At 41.6% G+C, this 19945-nt stretch overlaps 1 protein-coding gene across 4 annotated transcripts in view; it reads left to right on the top strand.

Moving 5' to 3' along the window:
* COL20A1 (collagen type XX alpha 1 chain) overlaps positions 1-19945 on the top strand; it is a 127450-nt gene that overhangs the window by 24070 nt on the left and 83435 nt on the right. For 3 of the 4 annotated variants that reach the window (XR_008915410.1, XM_056812840.1, XM_056812838.1), the window contains exons 3-7: positions 1963-2086; positions 7346-7524; positions 8491-8673; positions 10541-10681; positions 12008-12078. Coding sequence is in view for 3 of the 4 variants with exons in the window: in XM_056812840.1 (XP_056668818.1) it covers positions 1963-2086; positions 7346-7524; positions 8491-8673; positions 10541-10681; positions 12008-12078 (698 nt within the window). In the remaining variant the exon portion in view is untranslated. Of the gene's footprint in view, positions 1-1962; positions 2087-7345; positions 7525-8490; positions 8674-10540; positions 10682-12007; positions 12079-14489; positions 14595-15913; positions 18891-19945 lie in introns of those variants that run through there. The other variant, XM_056812842.1, reaches the window with a different exon arrangement.

The raw sequence follows: 19945 nt of genomic DNA, 5'->3' as shown, positions 1-19945 counted from the left end.
GGATATCTAGATAGAATTGATCCATTCTCAGGCAACAATTATTTATTGAGATTCCACTGCATATCCAGGCTACTGTGAACCATCCCCTAAAGAAAAGAAAACAAAGAAACAATAACAAAAATTTAGTTCCTACCTTCAAGGAACTCCCATTCTATATTTGATCCTGTAGACAATAGGAAGCCACTGTAGTTGGCATAAGCTGATGAGGGCTTAATCAAGGAGAGAATCTATGAGATGTCATGAATGTAGAAATGATAGGATTTGGAATCAAAATGAAACTACTGAACAAGCATGAGAGAGAAATTGAGGATGACACTAAAGTTGTGGGCTGGTGTGACTGGGAGGGATAGTAGTTCCCTCAATAGTAATAGTGAAAGTCAGAAAAGACAAGTGTTTGGAAGGAAAGATATTGAGCTCTGTTTTGGATGTGGTGGTTTTGAGATGTCCAAAAGGCAGGTGGTATCAAGTAAAGCTTTGCAGATAGGTAAGAACTGTATATTAAATCTGAGAATCATCTTTATAGAGATGAACCAGAAAGTTCCTGTGGAATTGTGGAAGTTGATGAGGACACTATATTATAGGAAGAGAAGAGAAGAGGTCCAAGAATAGAATGGGGTTAGGGGGACAACTGTGGTTAGTGAATATAGGCTAGATAAAGATCCAGCAAAGGAGGTTGAGGAGAAATGATGAGATAGGAAGGAGAAGAACTCAGACAAAGGAGTGACAAAAACCTAGATAGAAGAGGATACTCTAGGAGATGAGACTGCTCACCATACCAAAGTCTTCAGAAAGGTTACGAAGGATGAAGATTAAGAAAAGGCCATTATAGGGGGCAGCTGAGTGGCTCAGTGGATTGAGAGCCAGGTCTAGAGATGGGAGGTCCTGGGTTCATATCTGGCCTCAGACACTTCCCAGCTGTGTGACCCTGGGCAAGTCACTTAACCCCCATTGCCTAGTCTTCTACACAGTATTGATTCTAAGATAGAAGGGATGTGTTTAAAAAAAAAAAAAAAAGACCATTATAGGGCAGCGTGGTGGTACAATGGGTAGAGGTCTGGGCTTGGAGACAGACCTGAGTTCAAATCCAGTCTCAGCCACTTAATAGCTCTATGTTCCTGGGAAAATCACTTAACTGTTTGCCTTTAAAAAAAGAAAAGAAAAGGCCATTATATTTGGCATTTAAGAGATCATTAGTAATCTAGAAGAGAGTAATTTCAGATGAATGATAAGGTTAGAAGCCAGACTGTAGAGAATGAAAAGTCTGAGAGGAGCAGAAGTGGAAACACCAAGGATAGACTGCTTTTTCAAGGAGTAATAGGGGAGAAGAGATTAGAAGTAATATAGGGCATGGCCAGATGAGTTGAGAGTGTTTAAAGGATGGTGCTCTTATAGGCAGCAGTGGAGGAACTGGTAGATAGTGAAGATTAGTGAGAGTAGGAATGAGAGAGGGAGCTATCTGCTGGAAATGATGGGAAGAGATGGGATCAAGGATCCCAAGGATCATAGAGAGGGGTCTGCCTTGGCAAGAAAAAAGCACCACCTCTTCATAAGGGAAAGGGAATAAAGGAAGATGAAGTAGGAGAAGACATCAGCCCAGGGTCGTAGTCTTATTTCTGTCACTCACTGTCTTTCTGGCTGGACTTTTTAATTGCCTTCTTCAAACATTCTTCTCGTTAGTCAGCTTCTGAAGGCAGGAGTTGTTCAAATAGGAGCAATACTTTCCCTGAAAGAAGTGTATGCTATTTCATGCCAAGGCCCAATTGTGTCCACGAAAGACCAGGTGATCAGGGTCATTTGTCCATCTGCCCTCAAAAACATCTGCTTATTTTCCTGTCTGCCAGTGACCCCAGTGGTCTATTGACCAAAGACACTAAGTGGATTCTGCTCTGAGTGGGAGGGTTTGGGTTGGGTCCTATGGGCCTGGATGCCGCCAGTGATGACTCTTATCCCCATCCTCGACAGTGTGTGATGAGCACTCCGACTACAAAGACGCCAAACTTCTGTACCGTTTCCGCAAGGATGATGGGACCTTCCCTTTAAACAAGGATGTCAAGGTGTTTCTTCGAGGCCAGAGTCTGTATGAAGCGTACGTAGCAGGGCTGGAGGGAATGGGAGAAAACAAGGGCTAGACTTGGGGAGGGGGGTTAGGATTGGGACTAATTTTAAGCTTGCCATTTTCTCATAGTGGCCCTGGGACCATCATTGACAACAAAAGACTGTCAGCCTTTGCCCTCCTCTCTTCTATACTTGTCCCCCTTCCCACCAACATTTGCTCACACATAGCACATTCCTGCCTGTGTTCTTTCAGTATGTTGGTGTAGCATGTATGCATTTGAGCATGCCTGTGTTTAGTGTACATATGAACATGCTTATGTGCACACGGGAGTCTATGTACAGTGTTCACATGCATGAATTTGTGTCCTGTGTATATGTCAGTGTGTGGCAGAGTCCATGGGAATATACGTATTTGGCATGGAATATGTATTGTTCTTTATGCTGTTCACATGAGTATACTTATGCATGGTGTACAAGGAAGTTTGTCCGCATTGCCTAGCTCCTGCTTGTCATTCTATCCTCTCCCCTTCTTTCTTCTCTGGGAACTTTCCTCTTTGATCATCCAATCTTCATCAAATTGTCGTTCTTCTATGCTAGCTCCTTTGCTAATGTCTACAAACATGACCAGCTCTGCCCCATCCTCAAAAAACTGGATCATAACAGTCCCTGAAAATATCATCTCATAGCTTTCCTTCCTTCCATGGACAAATTGCTAGAAAAGGTTTTTGATTCTCATTGCCTCAAGGCAGCTAGGTGTCTCAGTAGATATAGCACCAGACCTGGAATCAGGAGGACGTGGTTTCAAGTAGAACTTCAAATACTTCCTAGCTGTGTGACCCTGGACAAGTCACTTAACATCATTTGTTAATGATGTTCTGTCCTAGAACTGTCACTAAGACAGAGAGTAAGGGTTAAAAAAAAACAACTCATTGTCTCAATAAACACCTCCCACTTGATTGTCTCTTTGGGTTCAGCTATATCATTTTTACACAGCTGACTCTTAGATCTATCTATCCAGCCCTAGCTTCTCTTTTGAACTTCTGTACTGCATCACTCACTACCTATAATATTTTCCTAAATGGATGGCCCTTAGGCTTCTCAAACTCAGTTTATCTAAAATCAAACTACTTAATCTGGCCACTCTTCTTTCTAATATTCTGTATTGCTGTTGAGGGTACCAGAATTCCTCCAGTCATTCAGATTTGTGACCTAGATTTCATCCTTGACTCTCTCTTACCCTATATATCCAATTAGTTACAAAGTGATTTCAATTCTATCTCTTCAGTCTGTTCTTCACATCTATCTCCTTTCACATGACCAACTTCCTTAGTTCAGGTCTTCATCTTTCCTAAACTCCCCTGCTTAAGACCTCCTGATTAGTCTCACAGTCTCTTCCCTCTAATCTATCATCCACCCAGTGACCAATGCAATATTGCAAAAGCATATATCTGACCATGTCACTCTCCTGCTTAAGAAGTTGCAAAGGGGGGCAGCTGGGTAGCTCAGTGGATTGAGAGCCAGCCCTAGAGATGGGAGGTCCTAGGTTCAAATCTGACCTCAGCCACTTCCCAGCTGTATGACCCTGGGCAAGTCACTTGACCCCCATTGCCTAGCCCTTACCACTCTTCTGCCTTGGAGCCAATACACAGTATTGACTCCAAGATGGAAGGTAAGAGTTTAAAAAAAAAAAAGAAGTTGCAAAGGCAGGTCAGCTTGGTGGCTCAGTGGATAGAGAGGCAGGGCTAGAGACAGGGAGGTCTTATGTTCAAATATGACTGTAAGCTCTTCCCAGCTGTGTGACCCTGGGCAAGTCACTTAACCTCTATTGCCTAGCCCTTACTGCTCTTCTGCCTTGGAACCAATACTTAGTATTTATTCTAAGATGGAAGATAAGGTTTTCTTTTCTTTTTTTTAAAGCTCCAAGGGTTCTCTCTGGCCTCTAGGATAATATATAATCTTCCTTTGGCATTTCAAACCCGTCAGCTTTAGTCGACCTTTTCAGGGTTACTGTTACTGCACTTTACTTGACTTTACACAGTCTGCTTTCCAGGCAAACAGACCTACTTGACGTATTGCATAGACGACACTCCATCTTTCTGATCCATGGGTTCGCACAGTCTGATGACACCTTGTGCCTGCAGTTCTGTTCTCCCTCATTTCTGCCTCTTAGACCCTCTTCTTCCATTACAAGTTAGCTCAAATGCCATACCCTACAAGAGGCCTTTCCTGATTACCAGTTACACTTCCCTGACCCAAAATGGCATTTTAATTATACTTATTTTGTATATTTCTCTATTTTTAAATTTTGCTTTTCCTGAGTAGAATGTGAGCTCTTTGATGTCAAGGACATTTCCCATTTGTATACTGGCATCCAAGTGCCAAACTTTCTCATTCACTTTAATTGACTGTATGACCATGGCATGGCTGATGGCAAGCATGGTGGACTTGGAGTCAGAAGACCTAGGTTCTAATCCAAGCTCTGTCTTTCCTTACCTATTAGACCTCAAACAAGTCACATTATTTCTCCTGGCCTCAATTCCCTTATCTGAAAAAGGAGGGAGTCAGACTAATTGACCTCCAAAATCCCTTCTAATTCTAAATTCATGATCCCATAATCTATAAAATGGGGTTCTAGCTCTGAAGGTATAACCCTATGTTTGCCTGTGGTGTCTGCATGAGTAAATGGGCAGTAGACATGTCTGTGACATCTGAGGCAACATACCTTTGACTAAAATTTTTTTAAATCTTTATTTTGTTTTAATAAAAAATTTCCACGTAAATTTTCCAGTTATAGGATTTATGTCATCTCCCTCCCTTCCTACCTAACCACTCCCAAAGTTGACGAGTAATTCAGTCAGGGTTATACATGAATTAACACACAAAATATATTCAACATGTCTTTTTTTTTTAAACCCATACCTTCCATCTTAGAATCAATACTGAGTATTGGTTCTAAGGCAGAAGAGCTATAAGGGCTAGGCAATGGGGGTTAAATGACTTGCCCGGGATCACACAGCAGGGAAATGTCTGAGGCTGAGATTTCAACCCAAGAACCCCCTGAATCTAAGCCTGGCTCTTAATCCACTGAGCCACTTTTAAATTTTTTTATGTTTGGACTGAATATAATTGGTGGTCACCAGGGATTTAATTTCTAAATCCCAAAATGAATTTCTAAAGTAGAATGGAATTTATGGTAATATATTTTTATAATAGAGGGAAGATATTAAGGAAGAGAGAGAGAAAACAAACTCTGACTTCCTCTGAGCCAGGTAGAAATTTTAAGGCCCTAATCAGGAAAAAAGGAGTCTCAAGATGATGGACCTTTCTTGGAGGTTCACACCTCCAGAAAGGTCAAGGAACTAAGTCAGCCTTTACACTCACCATGGTGACCATCTAAAAGAAAGCAGTCTGAGGTCTCCTGCATGAGCTCCACCAGGGGTCCAGTTCCACAGTCAAGTGTCTTCACTCCAAGTCTGAGTGTCTGTCTTCCAGTCTCTTCTCAAGTGTCTGTCCTCCAGTCCAACTCTGAGTGACAGATTCTAGTCTCTCCTCCGAGTAACTCTTCTTCACTCCAAGTTGAGTGACTGATTCTTGATCTGTCTTCCAGTCCAGCTCCGAGTCACTGAATGCTTTGATTCGCCCTTGTGTGCCTCTGTTTCCTCTTTTTAAAGCTCTTTTTCTCTTGTGTCACCTCCCCTAAATTTTATGTCTACCAATCACAGCAGACACTCCTCTCCAGGACTGCCCACTCTTTTACAGGGGGAAGGGATCACAGGCTTCCCACTCAAATGTATGAAATGGGTGTTCACACCTTTTGTAGTTAGTTATACCTTTTGTGGTTAGTTAACTCCTTTTTTGGTTAGTTAACACCTTTTGTAGTCAAAATGGGTAGATCTGAGTTAACACTTTGGGGATTAAAATCTAAAAATAGACAGGGGATTACAATTTAATCTTCACAATAAAAAAAGAGCTAAGTACCTTCATTGCTGCAAACAGGAGACAGCCAAATCCAATCTTCACACCACTCAACTGCTCCCATCTTTGAACAATCAGGCATTACATGTGAGGGCATCATGCATGTGAGAGGGAGCTGTGTTTGTACAAAGTATACATGAGCTCTCCTGTCTGGGGTGGGAACTTGGGGCTTTCCTCTCTTTCTTCCAGTTCTCTGAGTTGTCCTTTTAGAAGAACTGCTAGTCAGAGATCCACAGGCCTGGGGCTCCCTCTGCCGACCATCTCTAGGAATGCAGGTAGCTGTACTCACCTTTGCTCCATCACTCTACTGGGGATGTTAACAGAACAGCCCTTCTCGTGGCTGCCCTGTGAGTCCGAAGGGGCCTACCTTGGCAGGTGTGGGAGAAAGAGCCCTCGCCTGGACCAACGAGGCTGAGCCTTCCTCAGTGAGGTGCCTAGATTGGTCCTGAATCTCTGGTACCCACTGGAGCATTTGACAGCCCAGTCTTCTTATTTCTACCCAGCTAGAAAAATGTACACGCATGTACAGGCACACACATATGCGCATACACATAATTAACTAAAAACAATGACAAAACACAATTGTGCAGGGCTTTGTATTTTTTATAGAGCAGCAAGGTGGTGAGATAGATAGAGTGCTAAGCCTGGAGTAAGAAAGACCTGAGGCTTCCAATTTGAGGCTTCAAATCCAGCCTCAAGTACTTTGTAGTTATGTGACCCTGGAAAAGTCACTTTATCCTGTTTGCCTCAGTTTCCTTATCTATAAAATAATTTGGAGAAGGAAATGGAAAATATCTTGAGAACCTTTGCCAAGAAAACCCCAAATGAGCTCATGGAGAGTTGGATATGACTGAACAACAACAATATCTTTTTCAAAGACATTAATATAATTTTCTCCTCAGAACAACCCTGTACAAGAGAGAGGGGATGCATTATTAACCTCTTTTGGAGATAGAAAAACTGAGGATCATATTGCTCTTCCACATATTTTAGTAGTAGGGCTGAAAGTGGAGTGCAAGTTAACTGACTTCTAATATTTTTACTTTAGTATGTGACCTTCCCTGAGCTCTGGTCTCAGCTCTGCTACAAACTTAATATGTGGCTTTGGGCATCACCTCTCTGTAGAATGAAGATTAGAATCCCCGCTGCCATGCCTATCTCACAGTGGATTCCAAAGGATGCCATATTTGTCCAAGGAGCTAATGGATTTGAAAACATCTTAACATTACAAAGCACCATAAGAAGAATTAGTAAGGAGGGCTTGGGGGATATAGGGTGGGAGATAGCCTTATTCCAAGGTGGCCCCTCTCTTTAGGTTGGTAAGTGCTGATGACTCAATCCTTAAAGTTCGGGAGGAAAAGGCTGTCAGGTACCAACGAGCTTTCCTGGGCTGCGAGATGGTGGATTGGCTCACACAGGAGGGAGAGGCAGCCAGCAGAAAGGAAGCTGTGGAGCTGTGTCGGGCTCTTCTGGAACATGGGATCATTCAACATGGTGAGGGGGAGGAGATCAGAAGGTAGAAGGTGATTGATGAGGGAGTGGGCAGTTTGGGTCCACTCGATAAAGTTGGGAAAGTATAACTGCCTTGCCCTATGCTCTTGCCCTCCTCATACAATATGGGATGCCTCTTACATTTTAAGAGCTGCAATGAATATCCTCAAGGTATGCCCACTTCTGATAGAATTTCAGGCACCAGAGTCACATAATTTAGTAGCAAGACTGAAACTGGAGTCCAAGTCAACTGACTTCTAATATTTTTGCTTTAGTACGTGATCTTCCCTGAGCTCTGATCCCATCTCTGTTACAAATTTACTACGTTATTTTGGGCACTACCTCTCTATAGAATGAAGATTAGAATACCCATTGCCATGTCTAACTCAAGATGAATCCCTTAGTAAATTTTACTACTGTAGAAATAGACAGAGGCAAAAAAGACTCAAGCGTTGCCTGCAGGAAGCTTCTTCTTACTGGGAAGACTAAGCCTTTACACATGGAACCAACAAGAAAGTTTGTAATTCAGGTCTCATTGTATGAATGGGAAGTCCAGAGAAGGGGGAGGTCATCAAGGGTAGGAAGTAACATTTTAGGTCAAACACAGGATGATAAATATAAGGATAGAAGAGATTTTTTAGGTCATCGAGTCCTATTCCCTCCTTTTACAGATGAAGTAACTGAGGCAAGTAGGTTAAGTGACTTGCCCAAAGTCACACAGCTAAAAAATGTCTGAGGTAGAATTTAAACTCAAGTCTTCCTGATTCACAACTGTAGCACTCAAACTCCTTCCCAAGTGAGTAGAGTTGTTGGATTATTAGAGGAAATGTTTTGGGAGCAGAAGACTCTCTGGTTATATTTTGTAGGTGGCACAGAACAGACTTAGTTTGAAAGGGAAAGAGAAGGAATTGTGAGAGTGAGTCAGGGATCTTTTCTAGCCTTCTTGACATCTCCTCTTTCCATGCCTAGTCTCTACCAAGCACCACTTCTTTGATAGCAACCTTCTCTACCAGTTCCGAATCAACTTCCGTAGGCGTCGACGACTGACAGAGCTTCTGACTGATAATCTCCGAACTGTCCCTGAGAGCTCTGATAGCCCCTTCTGTCTTCGAAAGCTCAACCCTGACCAGGGCAATACCAGCTTCCTCTCAGGTAACCAGTCACAGACACACAGTCTCTCAGGATAAAGAAGTTCATCTGCACACGGATATGAGTTTTCAGTTCTCCACAACATGGTCCTACCCTTTCATCCTCTAGCTGAGCACCAACTAGGCTTCCAAAAGTAGGGTCATGCCCAGTATATTTCAGGGATGGGCAGAGAGGTGATATTTTCTTTCATATGTATTTGAACAAGAGTGCTCTCAGTACAGCAGCCAATGGAAATGAGTTTGGGATTATCTATGACTGGGGATTTAGTAAAAATAAAAAAGAAACGACTGCATTTGGCATGGATCGGCATAAAAAAGATGATGAGGTAACAGTTAGATAATAGTAGGACTAGATCTATTTGGAACTGGTTCAATGACTGCATCCAAAGAGTAGTCATTAATAATTTGATGTTAGAGCAGCTAGGTGACTCAGTAGATAGAGCATCAGGCCTGCAATCAGGCTGTTCTGCATTCCTATCTGACCTCAGATATTTCTTATCTGTGTCATCCTAGTCAAGAGTCTAAACCCCCATTGCCTAGCCATTACTAAATACCCTTATGCCATGGAACTGACACTTAGTACCAGTTATAATAAAGAGGGTAAGGGTTATATTTTAAAAAACCAATTTGATGTGAACTTGGAATAAATGAATGGAAAGAAAATTTTATTAAGCACTTATGTGCCAGGTACTGTGCTAAGAGTTGGGGATCGAAATATAAATTCAAGATAGTTCCTGCTTTCAAGGAACTTGCATTCTAATGAGCAAGATGGAATTATATATAGTGGTGGCCAGGGAAGGGTGAAATCACAAGTTTGGCAAATAGAGCCATTGGGCAATGGAATGATGTATTCTTTCCAGAAATAATAGCAATATTGGTTTCATGGCTGTTTTCAGAGAAAGCAATGGAAAACCCTGGGATATGAGCATAGTGAAATTGCAGGAAGATGACGTGGTAAGGTGGGTGGGGCTGGTTACATAGTGGTAAGCATTCTTCTTCAACCAACATGGCCCCAGAGTAGGAGCTAGAGATCAAGTTGGGAGAATGCATGGCAGGAAGAGGAGCAGGTTGTCAGAAAAAGGCATAGAGGGGGATGTGGGACTAGCTAGAAGCAATATGCTGTATTCAATCAACATGGCCTCAGAGTGAGAGGTGGTAATCCAGAGAAAGAAAGTCTCCATTAGAAACCAATATAGTATTCCATCAACATATGCTTGGTTGGCCCTATGCTCTATAATTTAATAGTTGACTTATATAAAAGCATAGCTGACATGCTATTCAAAAATGAATATAATACAAAGATAAGATATATAAATTCCTACTGAATATCAGCCTCAGGCTTCATAAAGATCTCAGGTTAGAATATTGGACTGAATCTGATAAGATGATGTAATAGGAATAAATGTAAATTGTTACATGTGGGTTAAAAATGAACAGACAAATATCTCTTGAGTGCGTACTATGTGCTAGGCACTGAGATACAATTGTAAAATCTTCCTCCTAACAATTGGAACTATTTATAAGAAGCATGGGTTACCTCAGAATGTAATGAGTTTCCCCTCACTAGAGGTTCCAGTAAAAATTAGGATATAGTATAGAAGAAATTCAAGTATAAGTTGGATTAGATGATCTCTGGGATCCCTTCACATGTTATATGTTATGAAAATACTGGAATCCTCTACCCCTAATTCCTGCTGTGAGGTATGACTATCTCAGCCAGGGAAAATTTTGGATTGAGATATTTTCTGTATATGTATATCATTGAAACATAGAAGCCAGATTATGCTCTGCTGGGAGTAGGCAGACCTCTCTGAGGTTAACTGCTTTCTCCTAATACCCTCCCAAACCAACCACATTTTTCCCCCTTCCAGTTCAGCCTAATAAGGAAATCAAAGTGGTTTCAGCTGTCAGGAGAAGCAGTGTCACCAGTCTGACAGGGGGAGCTGGCCCCTACTACAACAGCCCACCCCTTCTGGGACTCCCACCAGGCTCTGAGTGCAACCCTAAGTCAGGTAAAGCTTCCTCATTTCTCTCTTGGTCTATATCACTCAGCAATTCTTCAGTGTGGTGTAAGAGAAAGAGCTTTAGAGTCCACATCAGAGGGCTGGGGTCCATTTTTGTATCTGTCACTCACTTGCTCTGTGATCTTGGGTAAGTTAGTCACCAGTTCCACCAGCTGACCTTATCTCTGTGGGTCTTTCAAAGGGGATTTCCTAAGTACCATCTATCAGGGACATAGTTCTTTGAAGTGTCACTAGGTGGCGTAACTAGAGAGGCAGAAATCCAGTCTAGAGCTGAGAGGTGTTACCATATTCTAGTGGTTGATGCTATAAGCTGAGCAAGACAATTTGAACTTTGTGACTAGCCCTCACAGACATAATTATAAATAGATTAACAAACTATCACAGACTCCAAAATGTAGATATATATCGACACTCACATACAATATCATGCATACTCATATAAATGTCCAACTAGAGACTATATTATATAGAGTTCCTTACTTTGAGGGACCATGTTTTATTCTTCTTTGTATCACCTAGAAGAACCTGACACAGATTGGGCATGAGAGAAAGAATGAATGGCATATATATCACGTGTGCCCAAATTGGAGGTATTATGCTGTAGGCACAAACTTTGCCAAAAACTTGTGGCCCTTTTTCTTAAAATACAGATCTTTGGGTTATTGGATCAGGACTTCTTTTCCTAGGTCAGTGATGGTGAACCTGTTAGAGATGGAGTGCCAGGCCCTGACCCCACCCCACCTCTCAGACCAAGTGTCGTGCCTGCCTGCCCCCAGAGACCGCATGCTGTGCCCGTTCCCCTACTCCCCAGTGCCTAGTGCACAATGTACACCTCCCCCCGTTACCCCACACAGGGGAGAGAGAAGTGCTCCCATTGGGCTGCTGGGAAGAGGGGTAGGTTATATGAAAAAATGTCATTAGGCATGGTGGCAAGGGGAAAGGGAGCAGCTCCATCCCAATCCCTCTGCCTTTCTAGTAACAAACTCTTCAGGGAGGGGAGGGCAGCTGCGTGCCCAGAGAGAATACTCTGAGTGCCATCTTTGGTACCCATGCCATTGGTTTGTCTTCACTGACCTAGGTCTTCATAGGTACCTGGCTATAGTGGATTGAGCGTCCATTTCTCCATCTCAAAGATAAGTCATTTCTCAGTAAGTTAAGGCAATATTTCCCCTATTTGAGGCAAAAAGTTGAGGATAAATTAAAAGGATGACATGGGTTGGTGGGTTTCACTGGGGCAAAAAGGGAGGATCATTCCTTATTACTTTCTATGCATCTTCTTGAACTCTAATTAAATTAACCCTTGCTCTATATCAGTGCTGAAGAGACGGGTAACCAGTGAAGAGCTGTTGTCCCCAGGAGCCCCCTATGTGAAGAAGACTCTAACTGTAAGTGGAGAGTTGTAACTAGAAATTTTAGCATCTAGAGGAAATTTGATTGGAAAGATTGGGATGCAGGATGGCCTGACCATGGGTACAATCATGCTGGAAGAGGGGATGTTCTGTTCTGAAAGAAATCTGATCCATGCCTTAGTGACTATTAGGGGTAAAGGTAAGTACCTAGAAGAGGAGAACTATAGAAAGGGAACTCTGGAGGCAGTCATATTGAAAGAACATGGATGAATTGGTGTAAGGATGGAAAGAATTCAGTGAAGGAAGGGATCTTGGTGGAGAAGAACAACAACCCCTTTTCACATTATTATCCCCATCAGCTGCCATGTTGGTGCAAATCTTGAGTTTCCCAACATTAGATTTGAATATGTGTTTAGTTAAGGGAGAATGTAGAATGAATCATTTTGAAACCATTCTGCCATACCTTCCTTCTCTTCTCATTTTCCTTTATTTATCTGCCCTCTTCTCATTACCTTTCCTCCCCCTTCCTTCAACTAGTAATTCATTTATTGTAGGCAAACAGGAAGCTGAACAATGTAATGGAAAGAACCCTGAATGAAGAAGGCTTTAGTTTCAGTCATCCATGATGGGACTTTGGACATTTCCCTTTCTCTAGAAGTCAGTTTCTTCATCTGTAAAATGAGCAAGTTGGATTTGATGGTCTCTGAGCTCAGTTTCCGCTCTAAAACTTTATATCTCTATAATTTGGGTCAATTTGATTTAATAAATTGTTTATCCCTGCTGTGTTGATGTCAACTTTGGAGGGATATAGTCGTTGGGATCAAGAGAGCATGTTGCAATAGACCTGGAGTTATCAGTACTGAATCAAAATTCTATTTTTTAACATCTATTAGCTGTAGGACAATGGATGTCACTTAGTCTTCTCAACCTCAGTTTCCTTACCCATGGAATGGTAATAAATAGTTTGTTCTACCTCCTTCAAAGAGTTGTTATAAAGAAATTTCTGTGCAAACATGAGTTTTAATATTACTTGTCCTTAGTTCTGTGCTGGTCATGATTTTCATTAAAGACTTGGATGAAGGTATTGATGAGACATCCATCAAAGTATTTGAAGACATGAAGCTTGAAGATGGCTAATAAAAGACTTTGATAGGCTTTAAAGAGGAGCAAAGTCAATCAAATGAAATAAAATTTGATAGAGATAAGTGTAAGGTTCTGTCCTTGGATTAAAAAAAACACTTTACAAATTAATATAAGGAAGATATGGCCAAGTAATTATTTCTTTCAAAAAGATCTGGAGATTTTAGTGGAGTGTAAGCTCAGTGTAAGTAAACAGTACAGCATGACAGCCAAAGGAAAAAAGTCAGTGCTATTTCTGGCTGTTTTTAAAAAAAGGTGAGTATCCAGAAAAGAGAGAGAATAGTTCTGACACTCTTTGCTCTGTTCATCCGTACTTTTTGTTGTTCATTATTTTCAATCATGTCCAACTCTTCAGGACCCCATTTGAAGTTTTTCTGGCAGAGATGCTGGAATGGTTTGCTATTTCTTCTCCAGCTCATTTTACAGATGAGAAAACAAGCAATCAGGGTTAAATAACTTTCCCACTATCACAAAGTAAGTATCCGTGGCTACATTTGAACTCAGGAAGATGAATCTTGGCACTTTATCCATTGTACCACCTAGCTCCACCATGTCCATATCTATAGTACTGTACTTAATTCTAGATGCCACTTTGGAAAGAGATAGATAACTTAGAAAATGTCCATAAGAAGACAATCAGGACAATGAAGGATTAGAAAACAGATCATACAAGGATCAGTTGAAGGAACCAGAAAAGACTTAGAGAGGACACTGCAATTCAAGTATTCAAGTATTTGAAGGGCAATCAGGTAGAAAGAATAAATTCATTTAGCTTGGTCCCATGGGACAGAGCTAGGAGTATTTGGTGGAAGTTGCAGAAAGATTTAGGTTCGATGATAAGCAAAACTGTGTTTAAGAAAAATAAAATGTTTAAAAAATAATTTATTTAAGAAGAAATTCCTATTAGACCTGTCCTACAATGGAATAGACAGTTCCATTGGAGGTTTTTAAGCACAGACTGGATGATAGCCTGCTGGAGCTATTTTAGAAAAGATTTTGAGTCATGTATAGTCTAGACACTTAGAGTTGGCACAAAGTCTCAGAGACTGGAAGCCCCTTTTGCTAACATTGCATCATAGTCACAGATACAAAAATTTAGACCTGGAAGAGGTCTATCTGGTGATTAGAGACTATCTGGTGCAACTCTCTCATTCTACAGGTGAGGAAACTGAGGCCCAAGGAGGTCAATGACTTGCCAGAGATCCATCAGATAGTCAGCTGATTTTTTAATCCAGCTCCTCTGACTCCAAATCCATCCCTCTTTCAGTTGCACTACTGTACCACAATAATCTTTTGCCTTCTTCTAGATTGTAGGAGATGCTGTGGGTTGGGGATTTGTAGTTCGAGGAGGAAGACCTTGTCATATCCAAGCTGTAGACCCTGGAGGCCCAGCTGCTGCTGCAGGCATGAAGGTATATTAAAAAATAGGTACTTGGGGGAGACTTGGGAACTTTTCCCTATGCATTTATTTTCCTGTAATCTTGTCCCATGGCCTTTGGAAGGTTGAGTTCAGGGATAGGTACTAGGAGCTTAGGATTATGCTTCTGTGTAGTTTACTGGTCATTATCAAAGCCATTCAGGATAGTATTTGAGCCAAAGGCTACCATAGGCTGATGTCCCACAGGGAAGAGCCATAGAATACTTTTCCCTTCCCTTCCCTTCCCTTCCCTTCCCTTCCCTTCCCTTCCCTTCCCTTCCCTTCCCTTCCCTTCCCTTCCCTTCCCTTCCCTTCCCTTCCCTTCCTTTCCCTTCCCTTCCCTTCCCTTCCCTTCCCTTCCCTTCCCTTCCCTTCCCTTCCCTTCCCTTCCCTTCCCTTCCCTTCCCTTCCCTTCCATTCCATTCCCTTCCCTTCTTCTCTTCAGAATTAAGAAGGAGAAATTAAAAACAGACAAACAGAAGCAGGGAGAGAAAGCTTGAAAGTACATTCTGATCAATCACCTGCAATAAGACAAATTGTCCTTTGAACCAACTGACCACAGCTTCAATATAAAGAGAAAAAATTATTTGACTAAAAATAACTTAAAACATTGGCTTCTTGGGATTAGATAGAGGTAAAATGGAATCCCACCTTTTCCATAGTCACCTGGGTTCATTCCCAGTAGGTTAAGCCCAAGTGGCTAACATATGAAAGGAAAAATTTCACAGTGGAAAGGACATAGGACTAGAAACCAGAATACCAGGGTCTTAGTTGTGAGTCTGTGACTTAAATGTTTCTCCTCTAAGAAAAGATATATCCAGTTAACCCTTGCCCCTAGAAAAGGGTCCACCAGGCAGTTATCCCTACTAGTCTTTCTCAAGATTCTACCAAGTACATAGCCCAAGATCCTGTAGTGGAGAGAGATTTCTGGGAGAGCCTATAGGATGGAGATGTTAATTCATCTCCTGCTTCTTCATAGGGCTTCCTGGGAGAGAAGGTATATAGGTCTCTTGTCTTAGTACAATATATCTGAGCTGAGAGTCTGTCTGTTGGGAAAGGAAGCAATCACCTAGTGAAGAGGTTTAAATGAGATAATCTTGGAGCCAAGGTATTCATTATATCATGTTTAAACCAAACAAACAGACATGACACTTTTGTCCTGCAGGTCTGGTCTGGCCTTGGCAAATACTCTAGGGAGGCACACTAGACAAGCCAGATGGCTTTGAGTCTCTGCTCTAGCTATTTCCAGTAGATATCATGGCCTATTTCCCCTTCACTTCAGTGTGCCCCAGGTATTCTTTCTCTCCAATCCAGGTGTGCCAGTTTGTGATCTCAGTGAATGGCATTTTGGTGCTACATCTGGACTACCAGACGGTCAGCAACCTCATTGTGACGGGGCCACGGACACTGATTATGGAGATTATGGAAGACATAGAGTGAAGGGAGCCTGAGTGCCTCCTCTGGCAATCTTCCCCACCCCATCCTTAGTGCCCGACTGCCCTCACCAATTAGGAAAAATCCCAGACTAGATGTAACTTTGGAAAGAAACTTCAAAGCTCTGAGGTTTAACCAAGTTTCTCATTATATAAACATATGTTGAGTACTTAATATGTATAAATCTATTTGGCATTGTAGTGGACATAAAGATGGATAAGATATTTTCCTGCTCTCAAAGATCTTACAATCTAGTAGGGAAGATATATGTAGATAGATACACACATGTGCCCCACATATAGCACCCACATACCACACATGCGCACATATGTGCGCAAAGTACACACACAGGTAAACATATACATGTGTGTGAAGTGTGTATGTATGTGTGAATTGGGGCAGCTAGGTGCCACAGTAGATAGTGCAGTGGACCCAGAGCCAGAAATACTTGTCTTTGTAAGCTGTATGACTCTGGGTAAGTTACTTAACTCAGTTTGCCTCAGTTTCCTCATCTGTAAAATGAGCTGGAGAAGGAAATGGCAAACCTTTCCAGTATCTTTGCCAAGAAAACCCCATATGGACTCACGAAAAATTGGATATGATTGAAACAGCTTAGTAAAAGAAATAGATCTATTGTATATGCATGTATATATATATAAAGTATATGTGCTATATATGCATATATTATATATAGTATATATGTGTATATTTTATATAGTAAATGTGTGTATATACATACATATGCATATTTATGAAAGCATATATATATAATATATATATATATATATATGAAAACAGAATATGGTTAAAGACCATAAGAGAGATCCAAATCCACAGTTTGAAGGAATGAGAGAAGAGAGAAATTATTAAGGGAATCAATCAAGGAAGGTGTCATAGATGAGGTAGCCTTTTCCCAGGAGCTTTCCAAAGAGTTCCAGAGCTGCCTTTTGCCAGTGATGAGGTAGGTGTCCAGAAATGGAGCAGATGTGCCCCAAATCCTCTTTCAATTTACATGAAAGTCAGTTTGGTATAGAGGAGAGAACACAGAGCTGCAAACCTGATCACCAGTGTCCCTGGTCTGACCCAGACCTCCATTAAGATGGCTCTGTGACTCAGGGCCAACTATTTCCCTCTGAACTTCAATTTTTTGGATTATAGGATGGAGATGTTAATTCCTCCCCTGCTTCCTTCACAGGGCTATTGTGAGGCTTAGATGAGATGGCGTCTGTAAATGTGCCTTGCAGAATTCAAAGAGCTATAAAAAGTTGAGGTCCACACTACTGAAGCAAGAGTGAATTGGGGGATGAAGAGGACTGAAGCATGAGGGGAGGACACAACTGGCACAACCCCTGGAGGTGGCTTCCCCACTTCCTAGAGTCACAGTCAAAGACAGAACTTATCCCTTTTCCCATTTGGCCATGACTTTAGCCTGGCACACTACTTTTTGCCATTATATCATAAGAGGCAGAGCCTGGGTCTGAAAACAGGGGCAAGACTTCATGGATTCCTGTATCTTCCAACCCTTAGAGCTTGTAACCCTCAGAGTTCATGACTCATGTTGGAAAGGCTCTGATGACAGGATGTCTTCTTGTCTTTGGTTAGTGCCTCAACTTGGGAGTTTGTGAACAGCTCCAGCACACCAGCAGCATTCTGCAGTAATGTTTCTCACATTCTGCCCAAATATGGACAAATTAGAAACCTAGGGAAAGCCATAGGGAAATGAAGATTTTTTTTTCCATAATGGTAGAACTAGACCAAGAGAGAGCTCTATGCCAGCATGAGTAGTGCTCTATCCAAGAGATGGGCAGAACCTGAGCCTGGTTAAGTGCAAAGCCCATGAGTCTAAGTATAGCAAATCCCTCAGAAAGTGTTGTTTTCCCCACTTTTGCTATTGAGGCTTTTTGTTTTGCTTCTTACACTGGAATCATTTCCTTATATACTCTACTGCTCCCTACACATTGCATTCTCCCATGTTATAAAGGAAGTCAGTTAAGCAAAACCATGCTGCAAAACAGCCATATCTGATAGTGAATACCACATTCTTTGCCTGTAGTTCCCTACCTCTTTTCTAAGAGAAGGCATGTGTGTTATTGCATCCTCTGGTCTCAAATAGATTGTTCATTGAAATCAGTTTGAGTTGTCATCTTTTTACATCAATTTCATTTAGACTATGATTGTCATGTGCATTTTTCCAATGGTGTTGCTTTCTTTCTTCAACCAGAATCACTTCATCCTACTTTTCCCATATTTTCTTAAATTCCATTCTTTCATTCATTCATTTTTACTCTTCCTTCCTTCCTTCCTTCCTTCCTTCCTTCCTTCCTTCCTTCCTTCCTTCCTTCCTTCCTTCCTTCCTTCCTTCCTTCCTTCCTTTCTTCCTTCCATCCTTCCTTCCTTCCTTCCTTCCTTCCTTCCTTCCTTCCTTCCTTCCTTCCTTCCTTCCTTCCTTCCTTCCTTCCTTCCTTCCTTCCTTCCTTCCTTCCTTCCATCCTTCCTTCCTTCCTTCTCTGTCTTCTTTCCTTTCCTCTGTTTTTTCCCTTTTTTTTGGACCAGATGTCTGACTTCATTACTATAGAAAACTCCTTATGAAAAAACTCTACTATGCTAATCAGCACCTTTTCTTCAGCTAATAGTTTTAGGGAGTTGCCTGGAGATGGGTGGGGGCCAACAAGTTAATTAACTTGCTCAGGGTCACCACAGCCAGTATGTTTTAGAGAAAGGACTTGAACTCAGATCTTCCTGATTCCAGGGCCACTCATTGGCTATCTACCCCAACTGTCTCTTTTTTCCTGTAATGCAAAATTATTCTATTGCATTTGTATTCCAGTTGTTTTAGTCATTAAACAATTGAAAGTCATTCATGTTATTTATAGCCTTTTTTGTTACCATAAAGGTAAAGTTATGCATATTCTATGATAACACTAGCACTTTTTTCTATCATTAACCTCTGGGGTGTGTGTGTGTGTGCATGTGTGCGTGCGTGTGTGTGTGTGTGTGTGTGTGTGTGTGTGTGTGTCTACTTGTAGGATGACTGCATCAAAAGGATATGAGCAAATGAGTGATTTTATAGTGTCCTGGTGACTTTCTTCTGTGAGTGTTTTGTGGGGATGGGGTGAGATCAACAGTAAAGCAGTTCATTGAAAGAGCCCTTCTTCTCCCCCCACCCCCATTTCCAATTTCATGCTTCTCCCAATAGGGAGCTGTGACTCCACATCCAATTTCCTACTCCTAAAATTTTGACTCTTTGTAGTCATTATAGGGAGAGTAGGAGGAGAACTGGACTGGAAGCCAGGAGACCTGAGGATCCTAACTCTCAGATCTGCTATCTACTAGCTATAGGACCTTGCATACATGACTAAGCCCTGCTCTCTTCATCAAAATAATACCTGCCTCCCAGCTTCATGGAATTAGTAGCAAGATAGAGGTGGTAAAATAATGGATGTGAACCTGATGTATACTAGCCATGATGGACAATCCTGAAGTCCTTGACAAAGCACTTTCTTGACAGACCTTTACAGTATGGCGGTACTGCAATTGTCATCCTTATTTTATGAATGAGGAAATTGAGATTCTGAAAGCTTAAATGACTCTGAACATCTCAGGAGGAGTTAGAACCAGGACTCAAGCATAGATCTTCTGATTCAAGACCAATGTGCTTTCCACTAGAACACTGCTTTTATACAAATCTAATGTGGCACTGGAATCAGGAAGATCTGAGTTCAGAACTAACCTCAGAAACTAGCTGTGTGACCTTGAGCAAGTCGCTTAACCTCAAATTGCCTCAGTTTTATCAACTACAAAATGGGGATAATAGCAGCACCTGCCTCACAGAGTTGTGAGTATCAAATGAAATTTGTAAAGCCCTTAGAACAGTGCCTGGCATAGAATAGGCACTAAATAAATTCTTATCCT

The sequence above is a fragment of the Monodelphis domestica genome, chromosome 1 (assembly GCF_027887165.1).
Source record: "Monodelphis domestica isolate mMonDom1 chromosome 1, mMonDom1.pri, whole genome shotgun sequence".
NCBI lineage: Eukaryota > Metazoa > Chordata > Mammalia > Didelphimorphia > Didelphidae > Monodelphis > Monodelphis domestica.
Note: the sequence above shows the minus strand (reverse complement) of the source record. Positions and strands in the feature narration are given on the sequence as shown.